The sequence below is a fragment of the Malaclemys terrapin genome, chromosome 1 (genome assembly GCF_027887155.1).
Source record: "Malaclemys terrapin pileata isolate rMalTer1 chromosome 1, rMalTer1.hap1, whole genome shotgun sequence".
NCBI lineage: Eukaryota > Metazoa > Chordata > Testudines > Emydidae > Malaclemys > Malaclemys terrapin.
In genome coordinates, this window is record NC_071505.1 from 101,529,424 (window position 1) to 101,555,807 (window position 26,384).

Genomic DNA, 26,384 nt, shown 5'->3' on the forward strand with positions numbered 1-26,384 from the left:
AGTGGAGGAAGGGAGAAAGCTATAGGGCCAGGATCACTAGTTCACTTGGTTCACAGTTGCACCAATGACCACTAATTCTTACCAAGCCTTCTTTCTGCTAAAAATAACTAGAAAATTAAATGGCACCCCTCCCCCTGTGAAAAAAAAAAAAAGTTAACACAGAATTAAGGTTCCCTAATGACTGCTCTTGTCCCTCCACAATGATGAGTTCAGCAAACCTCCGACTTCAGAAAACCAGAAAATACAGAATTAAGGGAATCTTAACTTTGCCCTCTTTGAAAGATGCCCCCCTAAACATACCCACACTCTGCCTTTTTGCTGCACCTGCCCTACACTAACACTGAGGGCTTGTCTTCATGGACAGCACTACAGCAGTGCAGGTGCACCGTTGTACATGAAGACATTACTATGCCAACAGGAGAGCTTCTCACATCAGCATAGTTAAGCCTCCTCCCCAAGGGGTTGTTGTTATGTCGGCAGGAGAAGCTCTTCCATTGACATCACTCTGTGTAGAAGGAGGGGGGTGTTAAGTTGGTATAACTGTCACACCGGGGTGTGTTTTTTCCACACTGACTCCTGAGCGATGTAGATATATTGACATAGAGCTGTAGAGCAGACTGGATCTGAGCTTACTCTCCTGACAGAATACCACACTTGTGAAATTTAACAACCACTTCATGCTAAATCACAGGATACCATCTAAACCTATACATTCCCTTATCCATCAGTAAACCCACAGACTGTTTTCATATCCCACCTTACTACTGCCAATTCCCATGGCAACACCTCCTCCACTCAGTGCCTTGCTGCTAAGACAATCTACACAATTTGGCAATAAAATGGTGTAGACTAGCTCCTCAGGGTACACGTGCTCCCCTTTCCTTTACTCTCACACATGGACTGGGCGCAAATCCTGATCTCCTCATATCACAATCACAGCTCCTTAAACTAATCCCGATTTCCTCAGCTCCAGGGCCGGCTCCAGGCATCAGCCGACCAAGCACATGCTTGGGGCAGCACCTTGGAATGGGCAGCCAATCTTTGGGTGGGGGGGGCGCTTGGGGTTTTTTGTTTTTTTGGTTCGGTGGGGTGGCGCTCAAGGTTTTTTGTTTGTTTGTTTTTCTTTCAGTGGCGCTGCACTAGGGGGTGCGGGGGCTGGTGCGGTGCTCAGGCGGGGCGGGGGTTTGGGCGGCCCGGCGTGGCGCTCGAGGGGGACCTGGGTTTGGGCGGCATGGTGCTTGGGGGAGGGGTTGGGTGGCCCGGCACTTGGGGTTTGGGTGGCCCGGCCCGGCGCTCAATGGGGGCGGGGCTTTGGGCGGCCCGGCGCTCGGGGTTTAGGCGGCCCGGTGCGGTGCTCGGCGGGAGGGGTGGGGGTTTGGGCAGCCCAGCCCAGCGCTCGGCGGGGGTTTGGGCGGCCCGGCACTCAGGGTTTGGGCAGTGCGGCGCACGGGGGTTTGGGCGGCGCAGCGCTCAGGGGGTTTGGGCGGGGCGGAGTGGCGCTCAGCAGGGGGCAGAGGTTTGGGCGGCCCGGCGTGGCACTCGGAGTTTGGGCAGCGCAGCGCGCAGGGATTTGGGCAGTGCGGTGCTCAGGGGTTTTGGTGGGGCGGCGCAGCACCGGGGGGGGGGGGGGCAGGGGTTTTGGTGGCATGGCGCTGGGGGGGGGTGTTGCAGTGGGGCGGCACTCTTTTTTTTTTGCCTGGGGCGGCAAAAAAGTTAGAGCCGGCCCTGCTCAGCTCACAATCACACCTCTACCACCTACTGCCTCCACCATTCAATACAGCTACAACTCAGACACCGAGTGCAGCAGCAGCAGTGCATATGCATAATTTCCAGAGGGTACTGTCAGCTCCAGAGGCCCAGGTTAAGGTTACATGGGCATGTATCCTAACCAGGGTGGATAAAAATCAATGATTTAAAAAAAAATTTTAAAAAAATCACATTTTTTTAATTTAAATCAGATTTTTTTGATAAAATGCTTTTTGAGGAAAAAAAACTATCTAAAGATAGTTTTAATTAAGATACATTATAGCTCAAAGATATCTCATCATGGAATAGGGACTATAAATTCTAATTCTATAGTATGAGACAATATATTCATGTACTTTTTAAGAAAAGTTTTGTAAATGAGTTCCAATAGTTCATGGATTAGGGACCCAATCTCATGAGGCTCCAGGGGCTTCTGTATAGATTATTTAGGTTAATCTTTCTATCTACCCAATGGGTGCTCAGTCTAGAAGATACCATCAGAGATGCTTAGTTTTGCAATTCTCAAACTGTGGATTTGTGTCTCCAGAGATAACATGCTTGTTAACAGCAGAAATGTTTTTAAATAAATAAATAATATATAGAGGTGAGAAATAACAGACCTCAACCCTATTATTCCTCTGCAAATTTGTATACACAGAGTCAATCCCTTACCTCTCTAAAAGTGCAAAGTTTCAAAAAGTTCAATGAATAGAAGATTGTTGGGGGCGGAATAGATTCGGACAAGGAGAAGAAATCTGGAGATAAATATGAGAAGGGAGGGACAGGCAGTAGAAACAAAAGTGAAACTGTTTGAGCAGCATATTCCAGAAGTCTTGAGGTCTTTCTGAGTGTAGCCTTCATTGATCTGAGATCTACCATACCATTCCCTCACTAGAAGGGAAAACCTATAATGGCAGCAGGCCATAAAAGAGACCCAGTTTGGGAATATTTTAATGAAGTTCCTCTACCTGTGGGTAAAACAGGCATGCATGCAAAATGCAAACAGTACAACAAAGAAATGCAAGGCCTGAATGAAACAACATCATGAGAAGTGTTCCTTCTCAGGAGGAAACATGTCTGAACATACAGGATCTTCAGGTTTGTAAACTTTTTTATTTCATACTTCTTTCTTAAGGACTGCCTGTCTTCCTTCTGGACTATTCTTGAATTCTCATGTTTGAGCAATAAATGTAGTTGTTACTCTATGGTACTATAATTTTAGATGCAGTTGTGATAAAAAATAAATAGCTGAAATAGGCAGATCTTCCTTTTACAAGTTCACCTTTAAAGTAGTACTGAGTGTCAGGAAATGCAATGAGTAATACTAAATGGTAATAATAATTAAATAACTGCATTGACTTATTTTGTTTAGGAAAATCCATCCTCAACATACAGGATTCTGAAGACTATCCACCTTCAAGATCACCATCATTTTCTATACTTTCAGAGTTATCTGCCAATGATAGTGTTTCAGTCACATCATGTATGTCACATAGCCACAGTATATCACCTGTAGCAAAAAGGAAAAAAAAATCTCCAACATCCAGAAACAACCATAGATAAGTTTGTGATGAGAACCAGCAGATTACAAAAAGAGATAATTGATGAAAAATTGCCCCGTTTCTTTATGCAACAAACTCTCCTTTCCGTGTGATTTAGAACCCACACTTCATTAACATGGTTCAGTCATTAAGACCAGGATACAGTCCACCCAACAGACCAGATGTCACAGGCAAATTGCTGGATAAAGTGTGTGAAAGAGAAATTGAGCAGTGTGCAAAAGGTCTAAACGGTAAAATTGTTAACCTGAGTCTCGATGGGTGGAGCAATGTCCACAATGATCCTGTTGTATGTGGTTGTGTAACAACAGAAGAAGGGAATGTCTTCCTTACAGATGTAGGGATATTAAAGAAGGTACTAACAGTGATTCCCCCAAGTGACAATGCCCCCCCCCAGCATAATTTGTCCCCCACACTTTAAAATCCAACAGTTTCACCAAGTACAAAAATCTCTTGGGTCTTCTGTTAAAATTTGTAAGCTACTGTCTGTAGAAACCATTGATTGTATCTGTCCTGTGAAAGATACTTTATTACTATGTAAAACTTACAAACAAGTTAATTGACTTTGTTCTTGAAGTGAACACTATATTACCAACTCTGCTGTGAGCCTTAAGCAGTCAATTGACTCTGTGTTTCAGGCAGTTTATTCTGTAATTGATACAATGTAAACAAATGCTATAAGCCGTTAAGTGACTTTCACTTCATTGTACCAGCAACGTAGGGTGACCAGATGTCCTGTTTTTATAGGGACAGTCCCGATTTTTGGGTCTTTTTCTTATATAGGCACCTATTACCCCACAACCTCTGTCCCGATTTTTCACATTTGCTGTCTGGTCACCCTACAGCAACGGCTCCTAGGAACAGACTCCCACCCTCTGTGATTAAAGGGCCGGGAGTCTCAAATGAATTAGCACATACCCCGAAAGTGGTGGAGACAATAAATTAAAATATGGTTAAGATATGGAATGTATGTTGATGAATGCTTGATGTACATGAATGGTTAGGGAGGTGCCAGCCTAGAAAGGGAGTATCCATCGGCCAAAGAATGTGTCAAGTAGACCACCAGACAACCCCCGGAGGGTAAACTGGGATCCACCCCATCACCTGGAAGGATGAGAAACACAAACTTTGGACAGTGTGGAGCCACAAGGAATGTGCCACTTTGGACAGTGTGGAGCCACCAGGAATGTGCCATCTGCTGATTGAGTCAGCAACAGCAGGATGAAACAGCTCCCATAGACTAACATAGGAATTAATTCCTATAAGAATGAACTCTAAAGACTGAGGACTTTGAGTCTCTGGTTCTGCTGCCAGCCTCCAGGAGCATCAGGTGCATCTGACACAGACTCGGCTCCATCCTTATGACCAAGATACCTGGCCAGTAACTTGGCATGAGCAACTTCTAGGCTGGTAACTATAACACCTATACAGAACTTAAATAAATGATTGTGTAAATAAATCTATCTATTTATGTGTGTGTGTGTGTGTGTGTGTGTGTGTGTGTGTGTGTGTGTGTAAGGAATAAGTAGTGATAGGAACAGGTAGTCAAACAACCTAAATTATTATATTTACAATAAATGTGGCATATTTGCCTTATCCCTCTTAATAAGATCCTGCTGGTTTTTATTCTATTGGTATAACACAGAAACAATTGATACATCAGGAAATGCACACACAGAAGAATATTTACAAGAAGTAGCAGTAAAAGCTATAACAAACTGTGGAAAAAAATGCAAATGTCTAGTACACAGCTTGGTCACAGACAATGCTGCAAATGTATCCAGATGAGAAGAAATTATTTAGAAGAGAGTCCCAAGCTAACAACATACTGTTGCAGTGCTCATTTGTTGTACCTCCTAGCCAAAGACTTCAGTGTTCCAGAAATAAAGGCTAATATTGTTGAAATGGCAAAATACTTCCGTAACAACCACTTTGCAGCAGCTGCTCTGAAAAAAGTGGAAAGAACCAAGCTAACTCTCCCACAAGATGTGTGATGGAACTCAGTAGTGAACTGTTTTGAGCACTATAGCAAGAACTGGCCTAATCTGATAACAGTTTGTGAACAAAATGGTGAAATAAATAGATGGCAGTGTCACAGCCAAAGTTCTCAACATTGGGCTTAAGAGAAATGTTGAACATATGCTGAGTACCCTGAAGCCTTGAACAAAATGCAGGGAAATAGATGTTTTATTGTTGATACTGTTGAAATTTGGAAGGAACTGAGTGAAACCTTAAAAAGAGAAATATGCAATGACAGAGTTAGATTACAAACATTTAAAAAATGAATGGGAAAAGCACTATCTCAGCTCATTTTCTTGCAAATATTCTCAATACTCGGTACCAGGGTCAAACCTTAACTGCTGAAGAAGAGGAGTTGGCTATGACATGGACATCCAGCAATCATCCCTCCATAATGTCAACTATAATAAACTTCAGAGCTGAGGATGAACCATTCAAGAAATATATGTTTGCTGATGATGCTTTAAAGAAAGTCACGCTAGTGAACTGGTGGAAATCACTTAAGCACTTGGATTCAGAGACTGTTGAAGTGATAATCCCACTTTTAACAGCAGTAGCTTCTTCTGCCAGTGTAGAAAGAATATTCTCTTCCTTTGGACTAATTCATTCCAAACTGAGAAATCGTTTGGGACTTGAAAAAGCAGGAAAGCTTGTTTTTCCTTTTCCAGATTATGAACAAACAGGAAAATGAAGGTGAAGACAACTGAATTAGCTGCAGAAGCCAATATTTTAAGTTTCTCATGTTGACCTGGCTGACATAGTTGATTTAATTTTTTTAAAATATTTCATTTAACTATTTTAGTTAAAAACAATTTTAACAAAAACGAACCTGATTTTAAAAAACTTGAATGTTTAACTAAATTCAAAAATTCATATCCTTGTCTTGTTAAAATATTATGTTTGCTGTTGAAGAAAAAAATCCAGAATATATAACCTTGTTGTTTTAGTTAAATAAAACAATTTAAATGTCTGTCTGGTGATGTTCTCCTCCTAATATAGCATGGCAAGAAAATCCTCCAAATATTAATGAATTGGAGATAGTTCACCTCCCAATGACTTCATAAATATCTGCTTCAATTACCTTTGGTAAATGAAATAACCAAACAATCATTTCATTTTCTGATATAGCTGTAAAACTAATCTGAAAAGTTTTCAAAATAAATCACTTAAAAATGTATAGTGTGTACCTTCTAAAAATGAAACCTACATCTATCTCTGAGGTGTGAAGAATATGTATTAAGGTTATAACAACCAACAAGAACGCACTTTTATGTAGAAATCCATGATTAAATCGAATCTTCCTGACTAGTGATTTAAATCATATCCACTCTGACCCTCACTCTGCATCTCCTGGTTTTCTGAAATTTTGCTGAACTCTGCATTCTGGAAGGACATGAGCGGTCGCTGGGAAACCCTAACTTTGTATAAACAAAGATTTTTTTTTTATTGCATTTACTGTAATTATATTATTTGTATTGCAGTAGTGCTAGAACTAGTGGTTCTCAAACTTTTGTACTGGTGGCCCCTTTCACATAGCAAGCCTCTTAGTGTGACCCCCCCTTATAAATTAAAACCACTTTTTAATATATTTAACACTATTATAAATGCTGGAGGCAAAGCAGGGTTTGGGATGAAGGCTGATAGCTTGCAACTCCCCACATAATAACCTTGTGACCCCTTGAGGGGTCCTGATCCCCAGTTTGAGAACCCCTGGCCTAGAAGCCCCCATCAAAGGCCAGGGACCCATTGTACTAGCCACTATGCACACACATAATAAAAAGGTGATCCCTGCCCCCAAAGAGTTTACAAACCATGTGTGTCACAATGTTGTGCCATGCTTACATTGCAGTGCAATGCAATGGCATTGACTAACAAGTAATAAAACTTAGCTCTTATATAGGATTTTTCATCAGTACATCACAAGAAGCTTTACAAAGGAGGGCAGTGTCCCCCTTTACAGATGGGGGAAACTGGGGGACAGAGAGGGGCTGTGATGTCAAAAACTTGATGTCACACACAGAAGCCCATCCTGTGGGTGGGTGGATCATGTAATTTAGCAAAAAGAACAGGAGTACTTGTGGCACCTTAGAGACTAACAAATTTATTAGAGCATAAGCTTTTGTGGGCTACAGCCCACTTCTTTGGATGCATATAGAGTGGAACACATATTGAGGAGATATATATACACACATACAGAGAGCATGAACAGGTGGGAGTTGTCTTACCAACTCTGAGAGGCCAATTAAGTAAGAGAAAAAAACTTTTGAAGTGATAATCCCGATAGCCCAGTACAGACAGTTTGATAAGAAGTGTGAGAATACTTAAAAGGGGAGATAGATTCAATGTTTGTAATGGCTCAGCCATTCCCAGTCCTTATTCAATCCTGAGTTGATTGTATCTAGTTTGCATATCAATTCCAGCTCAGCAGTCTCTTGTTGGAGTCTGTTTTTGAAGTTTTTCTGTTGTAAGATAGTCACCCGCAGGTCTGTCATTGAATGGCCAGACAGGTTAAAGTGTTCTCCCACTGGTTTTTGAGTATTATGATTCCTGATGTCAGATTTGTGTCCATTAATTCTTTTGCATAGAGACTGTCCGGTTTGGCAAATGTACATGGCAGAGGGGCATTGCTGGCACATGATGGCATATATCACATTGGTAGATGTGCAGGTGAACGAGCCCCTGATGGTATGGCTGATGTGATTAGGTCCTATGATGATGTCACTTGAATAGATATGTGGACAGAGTTGGCATCGGGCTTTGTTACAAGGATAGGTTCCTGGGTCAGTGGTTTTGTTCAGTGATGTGTGGTTGCTGGTGAGTATTTGCTTTAGGTTGGGGGGTTGTCTGTAAGCGAGGACAGGTCTGTCTCCCAAGATCTGTGAGTAAAGGATCATCTTTCAGGATAGGTTGTAGATCTCTGATGATGCGCTGGAGAGGTTTTAGTTGGGGGCTGAAGGTGACAGCTAGTGGTGTTCTGTTATTTTCTTTGTTGGGCCTGTCTTGTAGGAGGTGACTTCTGGGTACTCGTCTGGCTCTGTCAATCTGTTTTTTCACTTCAGCAGGTGGGTTTTGTAGTTTTAAGAATGCTTGATAGAGATCTTGTAGGTGCTTGTCTCTATCTGAGGGATTGGAGCAAATGCGGTTATATCTTAGAGCTTGGCTGTAGACAATGGATCGTGTGGTGTGTCCTGGATGGAAGCTGGAGGCATGTAGGTAAGTGTAGCGGTCATCAGGTTTCTGGTATAGGGTGGTCTTTATGTGACCATCGCTTATGAGCACAGTAGTGTCCAGGAAATGGACTGCTTGTGTGGATTGATCTAGGCTGAGGTTGATGGTGGGATGGAAATTTAGGTAACCTGGGTTTCAACCTCACCACCAGGAAATACCTGACAAACGATTTGTGCCCAAAGATACCTGGGTACATTCTAATTACACAACTTGTTACATCTTCCTGAAGATGAGCTGAAGAATGGTTCCTGTTAGCATCTCTGCTGGGTTTACAGGCACGCCCCGGCCGAGGGGGAAAGGGAGCCAGGACACTAGGGCTGGGTGGCAGCTGGAGAGGCATCAGGAGAGCTGTTGTGATACCAGTGTAGAGGGCAAAGTCAGTGGCAGCAGCGGACTTAGCCCTAGCCGCTGAGGGAGCCTGCGGCCAGCGCGTTAGGGTGCTGATTACAGCGCTGGGTGTCCCTCCCCACCGGCTGCAGCGCCCCGCAAGGGAGCGGCTCGGGAGGGCAGGGGAGGGAAGACAGGTCCCTCCACTGGCCACCTGGCTGGTCTGCAGCGGAACTTCCTGAAGGGGCGACTCCGCCTCCCCAGCGATGCAGGGTCACGGGTGCTACATGGGGACGCCCTCAGGCAGCTCGGGCTCCCGGGGGTGGGGCAGGGGAGCTGCGCGAAGAGCCGCTTTCAGTTTCGTTTCTCTGCGGAAGACTCACAACAATAAATAGGCAAAGAGGCTGCAGGGAGCGCCGGGGCGGAGCCGTGCCAAGGCCTCCCGGCGGAGCTGCACCAGGGGGTGGCGGGGTGAGGGGCTCGGAGCTGCCCGGGATGGCCCGTCCCGCGCTGCCCAGCCAGGCGCTGCAGGCGCTGTGCTCCGCCGGCGGCTCCCTGGAGCAGGGCGAGCTGTCGCGGCGGCTGCCGGCCTCGGGTCCCAGCCTGGACAGCCTGTTGCTGACCGAGCCGGAGCGGTTCACGCTGGTGACCCGGCCGGGGCCCTGCTCGCCCGGCGGCCCGCCCCAGGAGCAGCGGGTGGTGGTGGCCACTAGCGCGGTGCGGCTGTGCCAGGAGCACGGCGCGCCGGGAGCCAGCTGCGGGGGCCAGTGCGGCCAGCTCCACATCTGCCGGTACTTTCTGTACGGCAACTGCCGCTACCAGCGCACCAGGTGAGCCGGGTCACCCCCGGGGCTCTGGGGATCCCCTCTGGCTATTCCCCACCCCCCTCCGCGGCGGGAGCCCGGATCCATCCCCTCTGGCCATCCCCACCCCCGAGCGGGAGGGGCCCCCTGCCCGGGTGGGGGGGATGGACCCAACACAGCCATTTACATTGTCAGTGGGTGCCACCGAAACTGTTCAAGGGAGCGGCCCCTCTGCTGAAGGAAAGCCCCTCAGGGCTGCTGGGTCAGGACAGCACACCCAGTGTCTGTTCAGGGGTTGTTCATTTCTCCCCCCCCCCCCCCCTCCCACTTTCTCACAAAATGTGGGGCGCTCCCCTCTGGACGGATTTAGGGGTTGTATTCATAGATTCTAGGACTGGAAGGGACCTCGAGAGGTCATCGAGTCCAGTCCCCTGCCCGCATGGCAGGACCAAATACTGTCTAGACCATCCCTGATAGACATTTATCTAACCTACTCTTAAATATCTCCAGAGATGGAGATTCCACAACCTATACAAAAGGCTAGTTTGGTGCGTGCAAGATGTGGACATGAAGATGGGGGAGGCCTTTAAAGCTCAAAGGGCAGAGTGGAAGGGGGTGTGCAACTGGTTTTGTTTTTCTGATTATGGGGCTGGACTTTTCAAAAGTTTAGTAAACCAGGAATTGATCATTGTTACTCACTGGGGGAGAGGCTGTTCCATGGCATGAGGATATCTTTGCTATTTTTCTAGTGGGATATGTGTTTTTTCTTCCATGTGTCTTTGTATTTTTTTAAATAAAAAAAATAAAAAATGAGATTCTTATTAACTGTGGTAGTTTATGGAATTTATCTTTTACTAACTTGGACAGTGAGTGGAGTTAAAAATAAAAAGGGTGTTTGTTTTGATAAATCTTGTTACCTTGGTTGTACTGTTCCTATCTGGCTTTCCACTGTGCTTTTTGTACCTCCCAGTTTCAGATTTTGCATTTTTATGGTTAGGGGATTTGCAAGAATACAGGTTCCATTTAGGGTCTAGCTATAGTAGTTCAGTGTGTGTGGTAAATATTTGAATTTTGAGTGGGGTTGTTTCATTTTAGAGATGAAGCCTGTTGATTCCCCTAGTAGTTTCCTCTTGGGTAAGCAACTGTTTATCCTAAGTTGGAAAAGGTTGGGATGCTTTTTGTGGTATGTTTAAAGCCATAACACCCAGGGTTTGATGTATTTATTATTTGTGACGTTATAAAACCAGAGAGAAGCATCACAAAAAGTCTCAAAGCTGCAGAGCAAGATGAAATAGCATAGTCGAGGTGCTTGGCATAGGATGGTGCAAATCCTGGAAAATAGAGGGTGTATGTGAGACAGTGCTTTAATGGATTGGGTAAGCGAATAATGGTTCGCTAAATAAAGGTATCATGCCATTTCTGCAGGGCTCTTTATAGTAGGCAAAATATACAAAGTAAAAAACATAACCAAATTCTTACCATAGGTATGTAGCACACTCTGCGTACTAGACAAATACTAGTTTTCCTCCCAAAAGCTTCATTTACTTTAACATAACACATGGAGATATACCTATCTCATTAGCACTGGAAGGGACCCTGAAAGGTCATTGAGTCCAGCCCCCTGCCTTCACTAGCAGGACCAAGTACTGATTTTTGCCCCAGATCCCTAAGTGGCCCCCTCAAGGACTGAACTCACAACCCTGGGTTTAGCAGGCAAATGCTCAAGCCACTAAACTATCCCTCCCCCCTATATACTTTGAAATAGCTTGCTAGACTATATGACTTACCGTTGTAAACTATAAAGATGTATGCAGTATTGATGTAGCCGTACTGGTCCCAGGATGTTAGAGAGACAAGGAGTGTGAGGTAATATCTTTTATTGGATCATCTTTGGTTGGTGAGAGAGACAGGCTTTCACACTTATACAGAGCTCTTCTTCAGGTCTGGGAAACTCATTCTCAGAGTGTCACAGCTAAATACAACCTGGAACAGATTGTTTTTCATAAGTAGTTAATGCATATTTCAAGGTGCAGTGGCCCATTAGAATCCATCCATTCATAGGGGGGAAAAAGAAGGGAGAGGGAAAACAGGCAGCTTGTGGGGGATTGTTAGTGGGTTCTAGACTGTAATAAACCATAAATCCAGTGTTTGTTTTCTGTCCAAGTGTGATGGAATGGGAATTTTCTGTAAATATTTTGTATGAATGCTGTGTGCCTTGGTTTCCCCTATATGCTGAATTGTTAACTAGGTGGTGGGAAAAGACTGTTTACTCTTGGGGTAAGCTATAACACAGGTGTGACTGATGCCTAGCTGTCTGGGGCCTGCCCTAGGTCAGTGGAGAGCCCATGAAGACAACGGCCAATCCAGTCACTGTGACATTTGATACCTATCAATTTACGACTGTAGGTGACCCACCCCATCTACAGGAAGCAAGCCGTGTTTGACCAACTGGACAACAAAGGACTGAGGAGGGGCTAGGTGGGACTGGCCCAAGAATTTGAACAAAGAGGACACAGAGAGACAGCAGGAGCCAAAGGGGCACTCTGGTCAGGGCTCTGGGTTAACCAGAATGGACCATGCTGTAACTTTCTTCTCTCTAAGGTTATGTCTACACTGTCCACGTTACAGCTTGGCCATGGCGGTGCTGTGATGTGGGCAGTGTAGTCATGCTTTATCGCTGGGGAAGAGCTCTCCTGGCGATTAAAAAATAACCACCCTGAATGAGCAGTGGTAGAAGCGCTGTCTATACTGGTGCTTTTCAGCACTAAAACTCTTGTTGCTTGGGCGTGGAGGGTGGGGTCTGTCTGATTTCACCCACTTAGGGCTTGTCTACACTGGCACTTTACAGCGCTGCAACTTTCTCGCTCAGGGGTGTGAAAAAACACCCCCCTGAGCACAGCAAGTTTCAGCGCTGTAACGTGCCAGTGTAGACAATGCACCAATGCTGGGAGCCGTGCTGGGAGCCACAGCAGCGCTTTTAACATTGCCAGTGAAGACGTGCACTTAGTTCAGGGGTGGCCAACCTGAGCCTGAGAAGGAGCCAGAATTTACCAATGTACATTGCCAAAGAGCCACAGTAATATATTATAGACTTATAGAAAGAGACCTTCTAAAAACGTTAACATATATTACTGGCACGTGAAACCTTAAATCAGAGTGAATAAATGAAGACTCGGCACACCACTTCCGAAAGATTGCCAATCCCTGGACCAATGCATCATACAAATAATCATTTAGGTACTGATTCTGAATATTTTATGCTGCTCAAGTTTATTAGTGTATTTGTGGTAGGAGAGCTAGAAATATAAACCATTATTCCTGCTTTTTCATCATGGAGTGTAACTGACATGTAATCTGGGGGGCATAGGTACCAATGTTGTTGTGCTGCTGTAATTACTGAATAACACGGAAGCAGTAAATTAGAAATGATGATATGATGATTGTGCCTACCAGATTACATAGTAATTACTCTGAGGATAATCATGTAATTACTCTGTAAAGAAACATGTTTTTTTTCCTGAGACTAGCTAACTTTGTGCAGTTGGTAAACTGTTAAATGTAATGTATCTCCAGTAATGGAAAAACTGTGCTGGTTAAGGATCCTTCTTTATGTCTGGTTTTCTTAACTTGTAGGAAAGAATGCAAGTTTGTTCATAACTTTCAGTCAGAGCATAACCTCCGTGTCCTAAAAAGACATGGTCTTGAAAACTTAAATGATGATGAGTTGCGTCAGCTCCTGCTTCAGAATGATTCTTCGCTCTTACCTGAGGTGAGTACTACTCTAGCAATATAGTATTCCCTTTACAATTAGTATCATGAAAAGAAGAAATAATGGCATTGGGTAGCACCAGGTATGGCATTGGCAAACACTGTGGTGATGAGGTATGTGGGCCCTGATTCTACAACACTTGTAATTATAGTTAACTTCATTACGGAGAGTAATTTCACTGAAGTAAAATCAAGCTTGCGCAGAAGTATTTGCAGGATCAGTGTCTTGCTTTGTACATATTTCCTGCATAGCTCCCGCGTTGCACCTCATCACTGACCTGCAACACCTTTGCTGTTCTAACTTTCTTTTTTTTTAATGGATATTGCAGGTCAGATTGAAGTTTATTGACAGAACTTTATCTGAAACTGAGTCTGGAATATCAGGAGTGTTATGATTTAAGACTGAAGTGCATTAGCAGAGCTAGATGGTAGAAACTAGCTTTTTATGAGACCCAGGTTCATTCAGAATAAAAAATAAAACCCAAACACACAGGACTAGTGGCTTTCAAGAAACTAGACATGCTAATTTAATAGCTTTTGATTCTTTTAAAAATGTTCTAATATATGTATACAATGATTTTTGTATTAACTTTCTATAAGTCTTTCTTTCTGTTCTTTAGTATTTAATCATCCATAATATAAATCTGTTGTACTGGGTGTTACCTGTTTAGAAGGATTAACAAAAGAGAAACTAAAATGATCTTGACTTGCATGACCAGAATCTACAAGGAAATTTAAATTCAAAACCTATCTTCCTAAAACACTAAAGATGAGAAATAAAGCACAGCAAAATTAGCAACTCAAAACGTTGAGGTTCTTACGGCAACATCAATTCAACCATGCCGAATGTATGTGAGTTAGAGTAAACTTCCACTTGCCATCATCAAAGTGGGCCTGAATGTGTTTGATGCGGATGTTTGGGTCTGCCAAAAAGCCCATTCTAAACCAGGGGTGCCCAGCCAGCGCATTTCATGAGGCCCGCGGCCTGCTTCAATATGATATACTAACGGCTGATTCATTAGTATTTTGTCGTCTTGTTTACATCATTTTAGATTACACAAGTGTGTAAATAGGTTGTATCTATGTACAATATTGTCTATCTAAATACATACGAAACAAGCTGAACGTAGTCACCTGTATTGATTTATATTTTAAATCTTATTAAAATATGTAGAATCTGTTTGGCCCACACAAGGTTATACTTAGGTTTACATGGCCCTCCTGTGCAATAAGTTGGGCCCCACTGTTCTAAACAGTAGCCGTGGTTCAGAAAAGCCCATATAGATTTCTTCATGGCTTTTGTTTTTGTTTTGAGTGTGTATGAACAAGAAAGTGGCCAAAATATACTACTTGCACTAGAGTTGTTTGTTTTTTTCCTCTTTCCCAGGTATGCATGCATTATAACAAAGGCGATGGACTCTATGGGTCTTGTACCTTCAAGAAGATCTGCACCAAACTCCATATGTGCCAGTACTACTTGCAGGGCGAGTGCAGATTTGGCAGTAGTTGCAAGCGATCACATGACATTTTTAATCTGGAATGTTATGAAAAACTGGAGAGGCGGGGAATGAGCCCAAACCTGATTGCCAAACTGCCCTCTATCTTCAGGAACATGTATGACATCAAAAATGGCACCTCTTCACCATGCAAAGGTAAAACATTTTATCCTTTTAAAAACATTAGCACAGATCTCTGCTAGATAGGGGAAACTGAAATTGAGACTTAGCTCTAGTTTTTATTAGGGGTTGCCAATTCTGGTTGGATGTATTCCTGGAGGTTTCATCACATGACATAATCTTTAATTCCTGGAGACTCCAGGACAATCCTGGGGGGTTGGCAACCCTGCCACCAGGTGAGGTACCTTTTCTCTCTTTATAAACATCCCCCTATTCAATTTTGAGGCATAGATAAGATTCCGAAGGATAAAACGATTGCCATGATGCAAGAGCCTTGATCCTGGGGCAGAATGATCTTCTCCAGGGAGTAAGGACCATCACAAACCTCACCACTTTCCACTCCAAGTGCAAGGTGAATTTCTTTGACCTTTCCTTCTCTAACATAAACACAGAGTAACAAGTATATGTGTATATTAAAAAAGAAAAAGACACACAGTGCCAATACAAGACACTCCATTGCATGTACTTCTCTCTCTGGGGTGAGGATGAGAGAACAAACAACGTGATAGAAGTTTAGGCACATTGCTTAATGCTTTATGGTCAGTGCTTAGATACTGTGGTGATGAGGCGTGGTATTAAAAACCTCTGTAGAATAGAAGAATAGGACTGGAAATGGGGAAAAAGGGATTCTTTATTATAGTTCTGGTGGAAGTGGGTTAAGCAGAGAGAGAGCACATCAAAGGAAGGGCAGGCTTTTTGTGTGTGTGTGTGTGTGTGTGTGTGTGTGTGTGAGATTTTATATACTTCTCCACCTTTTTCTTATCTATGGTGTATAGCATGAGAAGCCATGGAAAGCAGTGCCCTAATTACTTCTAATAGCTTTAATGTTTTCTATTCCTTTTCCACTTAAATTTTTAAACTATGCTAAATTAATTAAAGGACTGTAGAATAGAAAAACAGAATGTATACCTGCCACCTGATCACTCAGCTCTCTTGTGTACCTTTGGAACCACAGCAGTTCTAAATTGTAGACTCTGTTACCACTTCTGGCAAGGTGAATAGGTGTCTGGGATACCCACATAACTTGTGTGTTTTGAAACAATAAGGCTGTTACTCCACTGGTTGGGGTGATGTAGATATCTTTCTTAGTAAGCCAAGCAAGTCTCACTCATGATATTCTGTAACTGATCTGACTAAGTCTGATGGCTGGAGAAGGGGACTAGGAGGCAAGCTTCCTGGATTCTGTTTCCAGATGTGCCATTGACTCTCTGTGTAACGTTGGTCAAGTCGTCATTTAACATCTCTCTGCCTTCATTTCACTGTCTGTTTTGATTCTGTTCTTGTATTTTTACAATACACCTACAAACTGAATTCAAGGAACTAAATAGAGACCCAGAAGTCAAATTCAGAGGTGATGGGTAAGGCTAAGGCTTAGTCACGGGTATTTTTGGTAAAAGTCATGGACAGGTCATGGGCAATAAATAAAAATTCATGGTCCGTGATCTGTCCATGACTTTTACCAAAAATATCCCTGACTAAATCTCTACTTCTGGGGCCCTGCTGCTCTGAGCGTTCCCCAGGACTGCTGCTTGGGCGGTCCGCGGGACCAGCCGCACCGGCTGCTGCTCAGGTGGTCCCCGGAGCCAGCTGCCTGGGGCCTCCTGAGCAGCGGCTGGCCCCGGAGACCACTGGAGCAGGTGGCCCTGGGTCGCTCCAGCAGCAGCTGGTGCAGGTGGCCCCAGGGCCAGCTGCTTGGGTGGCCCTGAAGTCAGCTGCACCAGCCACTGCAGAAGTCACGGGGGTTGTGGAAAGTCACGGAATCCATGACTTCCATGAAAGAATCGCAGCCTTCGTGATAGGTAAGGTATTTAAGTTATATCTGTAAGGGAATCTAGGTTAGGTGTCATTTACATGCTCAGGATCTAAAAATATAAGTTGGGCCAAATTAGGGACTGTCTGTACTACAAAACAAAACACAGGCTTATGTAATCAGACTAATGGCTTGGACAAAATGACCAAGGCTTTAGTTTTGTTATGGAACATAGTTACATTTTATGGCATAGATGGGGTTTAAGTATGTTATGACTTTTTGTTATGTGTCATAACTATATGCCTGAATCTATTTTTGTAGTGGGGAGGCTTCAACTTCAGTCTTCTTGGAATTGGATCAGAGTTGTGTATTACAAAGTCTCTTCATGGTGTGTTCTCTAAATATAAGTGTATTTTTTAGGAGAAAAATGTTGAAACTAAGCATACTAAAGCTATTTATAAATGACAACTCTGTTTCTCCCTTTGTAGCGAGAAGAGACAGTCTTAGTCAGGTGTCCCTGAATACAAATAGTAATGAAGAATTAGATGAGATCTGCTTGTACTACATACGGAAAAGTTGTAGCTTTCAAGGTAAGTCATCATGATACTAGCAAGTTGCATTAATTTTTCCTTTATCTTAGAATGTGTGTGGGTGTGTGTTTTGTTTTTAATTAGTCACCAAATATTCCTATGGTATATCCTGTATAATGATTTTACTCAGTAAAAATGGCTGGAAGCTGCTCTTCACTTCCTAATAAGATCTTTTTCCTTTCTCCTCACTGTCCCTAGTCTGTACACTTTGCCCACAAGGCCATTGTTACTATTCTCTTCCTCCATCTACGAAGGCTGAAACCTGTGAATTTGTGACCCTTCTTCCTTTACCATGTATGCAGCCCTCATTTGGTTTCTAGTATTGGTCTTTCTCCCCCCCCCTTTACTTACACTTGGCACAGAAAGAATCTCTGAGAACATCAGTTCGGGCAATCCCCCATTGATTCTCTTTCCAGATCCCTAACGTTGCCCTTGATTCTGTTGACTCTCCCTTCATTTATGTTACTGTTACAACTGGGAGTCTCTATGTGACAGTTCCTCTACCCTTTCTGCCATATACCCTTTCTGTCGTATTGCTTGTTCTGGTAATCATAAAACACCATACAGTACTTTCTATCACAGATAGTGTTGGCAACAGTCTTAACTTAGTAGATTTAGTAGTAATCAGACTCGTCTAATATGTACCCTAGAGTTCTGAAGGCCCTTAAGTATGAAGTGTAGTCTCATTTTAAAAAAAGCTACTGTTCCAGAGGATTGAAAGATAGGAAATGTATCTATATTTCAGAAAAGATGCTAGGGGTGATATGTGGAATTACAGGCCAATAAGTCTTACATCTGTTCCTGGCAAACTGGTTGAAATGATAATTAAAAAATAGATGACTAAAACATCTGGCGGATCATTATATGCTAGTATGTTTTCTGCAAAGGAAAATGGTATCTCACTAATCTAGTAGAATTCTTTGAATGTGTCAAATAACTCGTATATCCACTGGAGGGCAATTTTTTTAGATGTTCAAAAGGCCTTTGACAAAGTCCCTCACAAAACACTACTAAAGAAGCAAAATCGTCATGGGGTGAGAGGCAAAGTATTGCCATGGATCAAAAACTAGCTAGGAGTTAGAAAACAGAGTATAATTAAATAGTCAGCTTTCATCCTGGCAAAAGGTTAACATTGAGATACCTCAAGGCTATGTACTGGGTACAGAATTTAATATATTTATGAATGGTCTGGAAAAGGGAGCAAAGTAGCAGAATTTGCATATGACACAAGTTGTTTAGGCTTGGTCTACACTACACGGTTAAAAGCGACAGAGTCCTGTGGCACCTTACACGGTTAGGTCAACGTAAGCTGCCTTGTGTCAACCTAGGGGTGGAAGTGTCTACACTTAAATTTGGCTCCCGCTGATGTAAGTGCCTCTCTACGCCAGTTTAGTAACACCTCCCCAATGGTGTAGAATCACGGTTAGTGTAATTAGCTCGACGCAGTGTCAGTTTAGACACTGTGTTGCTTGTGTTGACTGTTACTGGCTTTCAGGAGCCATCCCACAATGCCCCACACTGACAGTACTATCAATACAAGTGCTCCTGGTGAGGATGCGCACCACCAATACAAGGAGCCAAGTGTGCACGCACACAAGCAATATAACAACTGTGGTGGCTGTATGCTGGCATAAGTTAGGTCGACGTAATTTTGTAGTGTAGACATGGCCTTCAATTCATCAATACCAGGAAGGATTGAGGAGCTTCAGCGAGACCTAACTGAGCTAGGTCAATGGATGATGAGGTGGCAATTAAAGTTCAGTGTCGATAAATGAAAGTTAATTTATGTTGGATAGAAAACTTTTAAACTACTAGCATCCCTTTCAAGGTTCTGAATTAACTGTATTTGCTCCGGGTAGAAACCTGGATGTCACTGTAGATAGATCTCTGGTTGATGCACAGCTGTGATTAGAAAACAAACAATTTTAGGATGGAATGGAGAATAACACGGGAACATTATAATGCCTCATATCAATTGTGTGGCCTCATCTGGAATACTGTGTATAGTACTGGTCATCCCATCTAAAAAAAGATACAGGAGAATCAAAGGGGATTCCAAGAGCGGCAATGAGAATGATCAAGGGCATGGGAAAACTCTCATGAAGAGTGACTGAAAAGATTGAATTTCCTTTTCTTAAAGAGGTGACATGATAAAAGATACAGTCTTGTGTTAGTATGGTCTAGAGAAGGTAGATAGGGAGTCTTGTGTTCTCCATGTCACAATACAAGAACAAAGAGATTATTAATTAAATTAAAAAGTGGCAAAACTGATACAAGGAAATATTTTTCCACAGTGTGTAATTACACTATGAAACTTGTTGCTACAGAAAATTGTTGAGGCCAAGAGCATAGCAAGATTCAAAAAGGGATTGGACCTTTATATGGATAACAAGAGTATCCAGAGTTGTCATGATTAATGCTAATACATTTTGGAAGGAATATTAAACCTCATGTTTCAGGGCTTATGCAGTCTCTAATTATATCTCATTCTAATATCTAATGTGGTGGTGGTGTGGGGAGGAAGCATATTATCCCATATCTGCCTACTGCAGGTTTCTTTCACTTTCCTTTGAACCACTAGTACTGGTCACTGTCAGAGACTGGATACTAGATTAGATGGAATGTCGGAATTACTGTACTGATCAGATCTGTGACCCTAAATCACTATAAGATATTCTTGCTCCCTTTCAGTACTTGTCTCTTTAAGGCTGTTTGAGCTGTTGTCTGACCTCAGCCTCCTCTCAGTTTGAGCATCCTCCAGCTTGTCAGGGTGAAGTAGCTGTTGCTGCTATCTGTGTGTGGTTGCATGTCTCCTTCCCTTTTTCTATTCCTCGTTGCCATGTTCACCTTTCATCCTTTTCCCTGCTCATGGTCTCAGCCGGCTGTTTCTCTGCTGATTGTGCCTCTTTTCATAATTTTGTACGGTGTGGTTTCTTTGACTTCAGCTGCTGTTCAAGGTCCTCTGCCTCTTGCTCTAGAATGAAAAACAGCTCGAACTTTGTGCATACAGACTTTTTTTTTTTTGGTCTTTACTCTTTCCTGGTGAGGGGTTTTATGTTAACTGAGCAGCTGTGCATATCTACACTTCTTAGTATGAGCTCTGTCTCAGTTACAAAATGCCTATGTTGTCAAGAGGGACAGTGGTAGCTGTCCTGCAGTGGCTTGAATGTGAGTGCAGTCTGGGGCAGACTGTGCAGAAGCAGGGAACAAACCACAAACTACTTGTGAGTTCTATACTTAGATTTCATCAACCAGTTATCAAGTGTGAACTCCTCAGGCACTAAATCAGCCTTAACATGGAGTCACAGACCGTCTCCTTGGGTACTCCAATCTGTCTTGCCACCCAGGTGAGCTTATCTTTGTGATAGATGGTCCCTTACATCAGAAATTATAACAATATTCAGGTTACTCCCAGTCTGAAAGGACTAGTCACTTACTTCAGGGTCCGATTCACCAGAGAACTCAAACCAATGACGCTTGTAGCTAATCTGTAATAAATTATCTAAAGATTTATTAACTAAGATAATAGAGTAATTTACAAGGTTAAAGCAGGTAAACATAAGTACACAAATGAATTACAATCTTAGGTTTCAAAAGGTGATAGAAACGGCTTGTAATATTCAAGCTCTGTATGTCATTTAGGGATAACTCAGGCTAAGCAGCTGGGGATCCCTTGCTTATGCTTAGAAATCTTGCCCTCCCAAAATCCAAACAGCACAGAGATACTGTTTCTTCTTGTTAGGGATTTTTCTTACTTTTCCACCCAGAGTTCAAGCTGATGGGATGAGTACATGCTTGCATCTCCTCGTCATGAGGTGGGGGGAGGAATGCAATTAACAGAGTCTTTGTTTGATGTTTCACAATGGCTCATTTGGGTTTCAATGGGTCTTCTTTGTGGGCAGGTTCTAACACCTTCTGCAGAAAGCCAGCATTTTACATTCATTAATGTTTCTTTTCTGTTGGATAACTGACTGACTTACACAATTAAGTATTTGCATCGCAATCCTCTGTAATATCACCTTATAACATGGGGTACAGATGTTTGGCAAGAGCTGGCACCTTGTCTGCCAGCATCACAGTGGTAAAGAAGACTGGACTGTTTGAACAGTATCAGCTTGGGGAGTGACGGATATTAACTCTGGGAATCTAACTGGGTCCCCCACTCTCATTGTCATTGTTAACAAGGCCACCAGTGTAATCTATGTGGTTGGAAAAAATATTTATTTAATCCATTGTGGGGATTTGAGTTCATAGTAACACATGACTTTATAGCTTTAAAGCAAACACCCACCACCACCACAATTATATCCTTAATAGTAGCTTTTAAACCCAAGCAAAGAATGTAATAGGACTAGAGGAGGGGGTCCCTCTTGGTCACAACTGAATCACTTTGGTTGGCCAGTGTACGGAAGCTTGCATTGAGATGTCTATTCTGTACCTATTCAGTAGGTGGACACTTTCTACTGCTGTGTACCTGGCACCTTCACAAGCATTAGATACCAATACACATAGCCAGAAAAATCATCTTGTGTTAGGCCATAGAACTAATATAGCTTCATTTCATTTTTACCTTTTTTTAGATAAGTGTATCAGAGTTCATTTTAATTTGCCATATAGATGGCAGATCTTGGAAGGTGCCCTGTGGAAGGACTTGAAGGATATGGAGAAAATTGAAAAGGCATATTGTGACCCCAGTAATACCAGGTATACCTTGTTAGTAATTTACTAATGTTTGGGGCTTTCCTTCTGAAAGTGAAATACTGATCTAGATCCTTAGCTGCATGAATTGACACAGCTCCATTAAAGCCGATATCTAAATTGCTTAATTTTATTTAGTGAATCAATGGGATTTAGCTGATTTACACCAGCTGAGGGATCTGGCCCCCTAGTTGTTCATTGTAGCCTGGGATCCATCTTGGGTGTTTATGGGTTATGCTATAGACCTGAGTGGCTAGCTCACTTGTTTGTTGTTCTGCACTATTGCACAAATGGATTATTTACAATGGAGATGGTGGGAAAACTTTTAAAGAAAATAATTTAGACTAAAATATTCTTGAAAATTTGTCCTGTTTTGACTAGCTCGTGTCCTGATTCATCCCTGCCTTTATGACAGAGTGCGTCTCCTTTACTATTGTAGTACCCTATTGAGGTAGTGCATGGCTCTTCGCTCATTTCAGCGAGGAGTCCTTGCAGTAAGAGATGTGGGAGGATTAGAGCTGAGAGAGAGAGACAGCTGAGTTAGCAATTGTGAAGGTGGGAATAACCTCAGAAAGCTTTGAAATTGCTGTGGTAGTGCAAAGAAGATATTGGAGGAGACTCATACTAGGGATGTAAATATCATTTAAAAAGTTGAATGGTTAACCACGGTCCCTCCGGCTGGCGTGGGGCGGCCGGGGCTGAGGTCGCTCTGGCTGGCACGGGGCGGATGGGGCTGGGAGTTAACGGTTAAGGTCAGTTAACAGTAAGCCTAATGCTAATCGGTTAACCTTTTACATCCCCAACTCATACCAATATATGGTATAATGTACTGGAATATGTATATGGGCCATTTACTTAAAAAGATCTCACATTCCACCTAGTGTGTTTGTAATGGTCTCGGCTTCTAATGGCTCGGCCTGAAAAAAGGACAGCAGTACTGCTGCTGCTAACAGCCAAGAGATTCTCTTGCATCTGTAGCAATGAGGAGCTTTTGGAAGAAACTGTTGAAGTTCTGTTTCCCAAGTTGCATGTCTGTGGCTAGTGGCCACTAAGCACTGGAAATTGTAAAGAGAGGATTGGAGCAGCTGATGAACAGATCTGTTGATTAGCCCATGCTTATGTTGGATCAAAGCCTGACTTAAGCTATGAGTTTTGAGGGTCTCATCTATTAATTCATATCACAAAATCATTGCAGTATCCACAGTCTTCTGTTTCTGCTTTAGAGGGATCAAAAGGCAAGAGGTGTTCCAGCTCAGAATATAAGGAATTAGCAGAAGTGTGTGTGAAGTTTACACATGCCCATTTTATATCTTGACTGAAGAACCACTGGGGTCATGACTGTGATTTCTATAAGTTATGATTTCATATAGATTAACAATATTATGTCTTAACTTTGGCACCATATACAATACAAAATAATACACATGTATGGGCAGTGTGTGGGGTGAATGTTGTAGGAATCATAATTTTGCCCTTCACTCTTGGGGGCACTTACATTACTTTGACACTGGGCATAATATTTTGCATTATTTTTATGGATCTCTGACTCAGAAGTTGTAAGCATGCTCAACTGACTGATGCTAACTCTTTTTTTTTTTTTTTAAACCCTTTGGCCCTCTCATACAGATTTTCATACAGTGGCTTGCAGTATATATCTTTTCAGAACATGACCTATGGCTCTGCCAAAGTTAGGCGCCTCTCCACAGCATCGTCTGTGACCAAACCCCCTCACTTCATTCTTACAACAGATTGGCTTTGGTACTGGAAGGACGAATATGGTGTGTGGCGTGAATATGGAACAGAAGTAAGTGTGTAGATGAAAGGCAGCTGCCCAACCCTATTGCATTAAATCTGCGGAAACTATTGGAAGCTACATGGCTGTCTTTTTTTATTTTAATAGTCTATTGATCAAATTTGGGCTCAGAGGATTAGTAATGGGATATGGAGACTTTAACTTTTAGGTTCAGTGGCTCAGCTACAGGAGCAGTCAGTATTACTGAAAATCATGACTGACATCTGTTCAGTGCGTTGTCTGAAATAGGTGACAGGTATTTCCCCCTGTTTTCATTGCTTGAAATGTAACCTTCTATTTCCTTCAGTGTTTCTTGACACTCTGGATTCAGCAGCTCGCTCTCTCCCTCCCCATTCCCATCTCCATCTTGGGAGTTGAGGAAGTTTCTCTGTTTAGCTGGTGGTGGATGGCCCTTATTTTAAAGGGAAGTAGCACACAAGCCTATAAGGCCACAGCTGCCACAGAACAAATACTTTATTCTTTCTCATTTTAAGAAGATTAAGAAAAATCTTTCTTCTTTTGGTTCTGACCTGACAGGATGATGATCATGATGCTTCCACTGTATGTAGCAGTGACCTGGAGCACGCTTATCTAGCAAAAGTATCTCCAACATTGCAGTTCAAAGCTGGGAGACATGAATATGAACTCAACTTTAAAGGTACGCTGGGTTTTTTTTCCCCTTCCTTTCAGATATGTTGTGTAAACTATGTTAGTAGAGGAGAAGTTAAGATATTAATCTTACTTTGTGGTGGTCAAAGGAAAAGGGAATCCATTAAAGCTCTCAATACAAGAGCTAGTCACCCTGAATAAACTCATGTGCCTGTTCAGACTGAATTTTTTTTTTTTTTTTTTTTAATTTAAAAGCCTCCTCTGCAAGATTCAGCTGATTTTGGTGAAAAGTTGCATTGTTTTTTGACGCTAACAGTGTGAGAGAATCATGGCAGAATCTGTAAACCAGCTTCCAACTTCCTTTTAATAACAGGTTAACAGCTAGAAAAGGAATACTTTAGCAAAGCTTGCTTTTCTTTAGCCACTTCTAAAGAAGCCTGAAAACAAGCTTAGTCTTTTCTCATGGATTTCTCATTCTGGTTATGGCAAGTAATGAGTCCTAAGGAGTAGACTGCAAACCAGTTTCCAGGTTCTCTCAATACTGGTTTAAGGAGAAGAAAGCCTTTGCTTTTTTTAGTTTGTAAATCTTAAAACACTATTTACATATTGCTCCCACCACTGTTAAATCATTATTAGGCAGGCTGGGCACTGCTTAATCTCTTCCATGTGGCTCTTTCTCTGTTAATGTCACAAATGTCCTTTTACATCCAGACAGCCACCCCCAGAATTGGACTTAAACTAAGGTGTTTTTTTTTTTTTAAACCATGCATCTATTTCCTAGTTAAAGATAGGTTTGGCATAGTGTCCAGACAGTCTTTACTTAGTGTTTTAGCAGGAGGTTATTGTGGAACCATTGCCACAAATAATAAACTTCCCCCTCTGCTGCTTTCTCCGGGAATCTAGTTTGAGGTGTGAGAAGAGTCTTATACAATCTCACCTTGAGAATCTATCTGTTGCAGGGCAAAGGACAGAAGCCACTGCTTCATGCCAATTCTGGCCTGTTCCAGAGGCTAGCATGACATCCAGTATAAATTAGAGCAACCTCAAGGCCTGCCCTATCTTAAAGTAGCTTTCCCACTGCCGCCTATGGGCTGCTCTATAATCCAGAAGAGCTGGAGTGTAGGTTGCTAGCAAGCAGAGTGGCTAGACCACGGCTCTGTCTGCCTGGGAAGGATGTAGTAGAGGGTTAACCATGTCAGGACTTAAAGCAGCACTTCCAAGGTGACCAGATACTCAAACTTGAAGCTAAGACCACTAATTATCCCCTTTTATGAGAATTTACTCCCCTTCCCACCTCTTCCCCAGACCTGCTATCCATACACTTGGAGAAGCACAAACCGCCTGGACTGGTCATCTGGCTCCACTCAGACTCGCTAGTACTAGTCTATGACTTGAATCTCTGCTACTGTTGCCTTCTACCCAGAAAAAGATGCAGAAGGGAAACATGAACTTCCTACTGGAAGTTATGCTGGACCTCAGTCTATACACCTGTAAGCAGCATGGAGTTCCCATCCTGCTCTGAAGAGAGTATAAAAGTCCTACCTAAACCCCTTTCTGGTAACTTATACAGTGTAAATTTCACCCTGAGATTACTCCCCACGCTTAGCAATTCTAGGGGTCTTCCCTGCAGAGCCTCTTTCTCTCTCTCTCTCTCTTTCCCTGAAAGAGAGACCCCATTCCTTTTTAAAACCTGTTTGCGGATGATTGTATCCATTTGCTTGTATGACTTGGCAACAGTTGCAGTACACGGTCAGGTAGGGTACAAGCCCCCGATAAGAGGATGACTCTGGAAAACCATGCATCCTTATGCAGACACCAG

General features: G+C 42.7%; 1 protein-coding gene across 1 annotated transcript in view; it reads left to right on the forward strand.

The window, feature by feature from the left end:
• Positions 1-9,184: 9,184 nt before the first annotated feature.
• The window catches only part of LOC128840035 (protein mono-ADP-ribosyltransferase PARP12-like), a 29,752-nt gene continuing 12,552 nt past the window's right edge, over positions 9,185-26,384 (forward strand). The window contains exons 1-7 of the mRNA XM_054033488.1: positions 9,185-9,709; positions 13,316-13,451; positions 14,838-15,102; positions 17,365-17,466; positions 22,047-22,170; positions 23,791-23,968; positions 24,494-24,614. Of these exons, the coding sequence (XP_053889463.1) occupies positions 9,375-9,709; positions 13,316-13,451; positions 14,838-15,102; positions 17,365-17,466; positions 22,047-22,170; positions 23,791-23,968; positions 24,494-24,614 (1,261 nt within the window). The 5' untranslated portion in view covers positions 9,185-9,374. The remainder of the gene's footprint in view (positions 9,710-13,315; positions 13,452-14,837; positions 15,103-17,364; positions 17,467-22,046; positions 22,171-23,790; positions 23,969-24,493; positions 24,615-26,384) is intronic.